The 6,000-nt window shown below is 38.8% G+C and overlaps 1 protein-coding gene across 2 annotated transcripts in view; it reads right to left on the bottom strand.

The window, feature by feature from the left end:
• Positions 1 to 2,068: 2,068 nt before the first annotated feature.
• slc16a4 (solute carrier family 16 member 4) overlaps positions 2,069 to 6,000 on the bottom strand; it is a 30,291-nt gene continuing 26,359 nt past the window's right edge. For both annotated transcript variants that reach the window (XM_035159004.2, XM_035159002.2), the window contains exon 11: positions 2,069 to 5,779. In XM_035159004.2, coding sequence (XP_035014895.1) covers positions 5,571 to 5,779 — 209 coding nt within the window. In that variant the 3' untranslated portion in view covers positions 2,069 to 5,570. The remainder of the gene's footprint in view (positions 5,780 to 6,000) is intronic.

Here is a 6,000-nt window from a genome sequence, read left to right as displayed (position 1 = left end):
TTCCGAACATGAAGGAGAACCTTTGGTAGCTTTCAGTTGTCATAAAAACTCAAAAGGTGTTTAGTTTGTCCAGTCTGGGCTACTGTAAAAAACATGGCGGCCTCCATAGAGCGGACCCGCTCACGATGTAAATATAAAGTATTTAAATATAAAAGCTCCATTTAAGGGTAAAGAAAACAACAATTCATACAATTTAGGTTAAAAACATACTAGTGAAAACATCACTAGGATTATTTTATATTCAATTTCTGCCAATAGATCCCATTCACCTAAATCTGACACACTGGACCTTTAAAGAGTTATAATAACAGTAGAAAATGGCTTCTGGTAAAGAATAGTGTTTTGCTTTAGGAGTCTACAGGCCACAGATTTTAACCTCCACTTAATGAAATGGGTAATGTTAACATGCGATTCACAGACCCCAGGAGAAAGCATCAAATACGACCAGCTGCCATTCAAAATATACCGTGTAGAAATGAACATTATCAATATTTGATCACTACTGACTGCCACCATGTCACAGATAACTTTTACTTTGCTCCCTGTGTTGTCAGGGTGTATGAATAGCTAGGCATGCTCTACTGCCACACGGATGAACTCCGAGACATATAACTACATATATATTTTTACTCAATGAGGTCTGACTCATCAAATGCTAGTGGAGCAGTGTTACGATGCTTGTTGAGGTGTTAAATACAGAGATACAGACAAATTAAGGCAAGAAATTAAGTTTGAGAAACATCTATCATTTCACAGGTTAGACTCTGGTTAGTTGTCTTTATACACAGGGTTCAAGAGAAAGGTGCAATTTTTTTAAAGGAAATTTTAAGTTACTAAATATTGACAGATTAAAAAATCCATTTACAAAAATCTTAACACAGTCCATGAAGTTCTATTCTGGTTGTACTCAGTGTCTTTACTTTTTCAAAATGATGACTTTCACCTATTAATCTTTCCAAAAATGTCACACTATAATTTTGAGCCAGTGTTAGTAAGACAGTACGATTTTGGTTATTAGCATTGTACAACTTTCTAAGTTCAGAACATCTCATGTTACCACAGCCAAGGAGATTAGGTTTTCACCACTGTCTGTTTGTTTGTTTGTAAGAAAGATGACACAAAAATAACTGAGCGGATTATCACTAAACTTGGTGTAAGGATGCAGTATATATCAGGGTAGAACCCCTTAAATATTGGTGCAGATCCAGATCAGGGTGCAGATCTAGGATTTGTTTTAACTTGGTTTAACATTTTGAGATAGGGCATTGGTTTTCAAAATCTTCACTGACTTCCCAGGGAATAATTCATGGATCAGGCACATTTAGGGAACTGATATCTATGAGTGTTTGACATTTGATGCAGCTTGACTGAATTTAAAGGAAATGATGGCCTTGGCGGAGGCTTGCGCTCATACCGAGTGCCATTCAAGTATTGACTCACGCATTAATGTGAGAAAGATCATCTCATTCACTGGTGGGAAAATAAAGCTACAAAAGTCATAATTAAGAATTCACATTGATTTTCATCATCTGCACTGCAGTTCACTGTAGTATCCTAAGTTAGAGGGATGTTGTTACAGTACCAATCAGAATATACATTTAACTTTGTAATAACAAACATTTTGACTGGTTTTTAAATTCAAAACAATCAAACCGTTGTTTGTGACCATTTCACACTGTTTACTTCTGTTGACATTAAAACCTATTTGCATGTCGCCCATACAGAACTCCACTGGATGGCCGCTGGTGCATCTGATAGACACACCATCAGGTCTCATCTCCTGTAAGTAACCCTGCTTTGATTAATGCTATTAAATAACAAAGTGTTTCTTACATTATAAAGTTGATATTTTCAGAGTATTAATTGTAACAAGCCTTTGCTGGGTCCAAGATAAAAATGAATGCCATAATATTCACAAATAATCTTGTTTATTCACTGTAGTATGTCGTAATAATGTGTCAATAAAAAGGTTAAATCCATTGCAACTTGTGTGTTTTTTGCATTGAGATAAATTGGTCTGGTATCAGTGCATTTTATTACTTTGAGTCGTCTTAATGATACAAAAACAGACTGAGTTACGCGTCAGTTTATTAGAGCTGAGTTGGCACTGTTACAAGGCTTGGAAAACGATATCTATGATTCGTTAAGCATATGTTCTAAACTCAGTTTGCAAATCCAGGAGAAAAGAGTTGTAACAAAACAGTGCTTCACCCATGAATGCATCCGCTGCAACGAGAACATCCAACATCATTGAACAGAACTCACTTCCTTACCAGGGAGGTTTGAGACATTACCAAAGAGCCATAAAAAGTATTTCTTAAAGATACAGTTCCTTGCCATACCCAGATAACTATCAAGTAAAGTAATTCCAAACGGAATCTACCTTTTTAAAGCATCAAATACATTTCATAAAAGATTTATTATGGTACAAAATATACAGAGGCCCTAAATCCTGATAGCATACTGGTGGTGAATGCAACCCGTGAGGCTAAAGAGCTTTTGTGCATGACTGTTGTTATTGAAACAATACAAAGAGCCTTGCTCAGTATTGTGAAAGTGAGTTGAGGGGGAATAACTTGGTACTAATTGACACAGCATTCTTTGAGTAGATGCATTCCCCTGCCATAAGAGGGCAGCATAACAAAACACATGTCCATCTCTGGATTCTGGGCCATCCATAATCAAGACTGGGAAATGACTGAATAATGGATGGTCATAGTGGTCTAAATTATACACGCTGTCCATCTCATCACTCATGAGCTTCAAGTTGTCGAAAGGTTTCTAATGTGTCTTTGACTGACATCACAGGAAGTTAATAAAGATACAGCACAGTACCCTGTAAGGCAAACCGGTGAAAAACAAGGAACCCCCTGAAAAAACAAAAACCTCTACTATATATATTAAAAAAAAGATTCAACAACCAATACACTCCCATGTATAAACAAAATAAAATAATATGTTGCATTGCCATTAATTGGCTGCTTGCAGGCACTGTAAAGGCTGGGCAACAGTCAGTGTGGTGGGCCCTTGCATTTTTACGGGCGACATTGGCAAAACATCTTTGTAACACACTTGGTCAGAGATTTACAGACATAAAAAGTTGATAAAAATGACACTTGATCACACAGAAGCTCCGGCTGTTCAGCGTACAACAGCTCCATCAGCTCCATCAGCTCTCTTTGTGATTCGTATGTTCAGGAAACATTAAAAGAGCTGTAACCTTTGCTTAGGTTAAAATGACTGTGCGTATAGGCGGGGTGGTCAAATGTAAATCCTGCTCTGTGTGTGTTTGCATAGAACGGCTTACAGGCGACGACGAGCAGGGCGTGAGTGTTTTCTTAACAGCAGGTACTACCACATACCATTTTAAATGCTTATTATTGTGACCCACCAAAGCAGCAGTTTCTAGTTGCAGCATTTAAAAAGGTCATCACTGAGGTTTTAATTTAATATCAACATTTCTAAGCGAAATAAAGTGAGCTCATCTGTGTAGAAAATTGCCAATGCAATGAGTGTAAACAGGTTAAAAAGGGGTTAAATGTGGTGTAAGGAGCTGAAGGGTTGGTTGAAGTACTGAAAGCAGCGCAGGTGTCAGCAGCAGAGTTTGCATTACCTCTCCCAAGGAGGTTATGTTCTCACCCCTGTCCGGTGGTGTTTTGTTTGAGTTGAAGATTACACAAAGACAACTGAGCAGATTTGCTTGAAACTTGGTGGAAAGATGTGGTACCACTCAGGGAAGAACCCATTTAAGTTTGGGTCAGATCCAGATCAGGGACCGGATCCAGGATTTAGTTTTCTGTAACATTGTTGGATACAATTTTATGATATTTTCACTGATTTCCCATGGAATCAATTGAAAGGCATATATTGGCGGAGTTATGCGCTTAACCGAGTTTAAGCAGATGTCAGCTCCTTTTGTGAGCAGTTTAAATGACATTGTATGAAACCAACCGGAACATGTTTCAGCTGGTATGTCAAACTTTGACATTCCAGTGTTGATTTTAAAGCTGTTGGAATTTCATCTTAAGTGAACGTGCAGTTGAAGCATGTGCACTGTGAGCAGTTTCCATATAGGTGTGTCCAACATGTCAGCACGGACTCCGAAAGTAGCTGAGCTCTCAGTTCAGGGGTGAGAGATAAGTCAGTTTATATTACGGGGTTTTGAAAGGGTTGAAGGGTTAAAACGTTATGTTACAGTTTCTCTGAATTGTTAAAACAAATTTACTGAAACCTCCTCTCCAATTATCAATAGTAAACACAAACACAAAAATTCAAGCTCCACTCACAAAGCGTTTGACTTGTCTTGCAAAATCAAACAATTGATTCAAAACTATTTACCCAGAACCAAACATTGCCATCAAATAACAAAGAAAGCCAGCTAATGCATAAACACGACTCAGCAATAATTACACACTACACAAATAAATGCAAAACACTGCACTCTGAGCAGATCTTTACTGTAAAATTACAGAAAAATATTTATTGTTAGATATCTGAACATTCCTGCCAACTAAGTCATCGGTTCGATAAAGTTGTTTTTCCAGTTGACAGTTTTGTTTGGAGAACAGGGTTCAGTGTTTTGGCCGTTCAGAAAAACTGTAAAGCCCTTTCCCTTGGGTGCACAGATCAGTGTCACCAGCCATTATAGTTTCAAAAAATCTCCAAAAAAAAGAATAAAACTTCAACTTCCAGTAAAACTGTAAAAGGTATGAAAGAGCTGAAGGTATGAATGAGTATGTATGGGTTGTAAGATATAAAAAAATGCCAAGTCTGAATGATGTGTCAATGTGAAATGAACTGATCAATAAGTGTTTGCCATACAATCTACTCTTGTGCCAACAAACATTTGTTTGGGTTAAGAGAATCTTTTTCTTTCTTTTTTGTGGATCTGTATGGAGCAAATTACACATCGTGTCTTTAGAGACAGGCTGCAATTACGTTGTTGTTCAGTATCTCAAATATCTGGAAGTAAAAGGTCAGAGGAAATGTCATGCAGCATGATCACAACCTGGCCCCAAAGTGCATATCAGTGAGTAAAGGTGTACAGACACAGGAAAAGGCTTTCAAGGAGGTCAGGTGAAAAGCCTCCCCTTGTGGATATGTGCTTGCATTAATGTCGTCGCAGAAAAATGTATTGAAAACAGGAAGTCAAGCTCAACTGCATAGCTTAGTTTCCAGCTACGAGATGTTACTGCAAAGCTGTTGTATTAGAAAAACAGATCATGTTTCAGTAAGTCGTGGCTGCTTAGCTGCTAACATGCTGGCTGTGGTCTGTAGGGGGTTGTTCTCGGTTGGGATGCATACACCTCTGATAATATAAAGATGGGGAGTATAATATTTTGCAGTTTTACAGTAAAATGTTGGCATTTTAAAAGTTCAACACAATAATCTAATAATGTCCATACTACCGTACTCTCTTAAAAATCATGCTACTGTGGTCATATCCCCCTCCCCCCCAGCCTATGTAACTCTCTTGCAGACATTAAGAGTCACTTAGGTTCCAACTTTAAGTTGCAGTCCATGGTCCAAGGTTGGCAGGCCCACTGCAAGGCTCTCCCTGGGTGTCATTCTTACACAACGCCGTTCTGCAGGCGCTCCAGGGTGAAGCAGCCATTTGTCTTGCAGCTGCTTTCTGCCGTCTTGGCCAGGGCCAGGTCCTTCTTGGCCTTCCAGCGCTGAGCCAGCGGCTCCAAGAACAGGGAGAGGGAGGAGAGCAGGTAGCAGAGCCCGGCCAGGTAGAAAGAACAGTCGTAAGTCTGAGTGTAGTCGTAAAGGAACCCTGCAAAACACCAACAACACAGAATCACTTCAAGAGCCTGTCTCTTCATCAGTGCATGACTATATCTGTATATAATGTAGAGACAAGTGCTGAGGTGGTGCTTTCACACTGTGTCTAGTTTGTCTGAGTATTATTATTTAGAGAAAAAATACATGCATCTACACAGCTAATGTGGCATCAGACGTGTTGTTTCCAAATTCCAACTCAATGGAAGGATCAAC

This window comes from Hippoglossus stenolepis, chromosome 6 (assembly GCF_022539355.2).
Source record: "Hippoglossus stenolepis isolate QCI-W04-F060 chromosome 6, HSTE1.2, whole genome shotgun sequence".
In the NCBI taxonomy this organism is placed as follows: domain Eukaryota; kingdom Metazoa; phylum Chordata; class Actinopteri; order Pleuronectiformes; family Pleuronectidae; genus Hippoglossus; species Hippoglossus stenolepis.
This window is presented reverse-complemented; position numbering and strand designations above follow the sequence as displayed.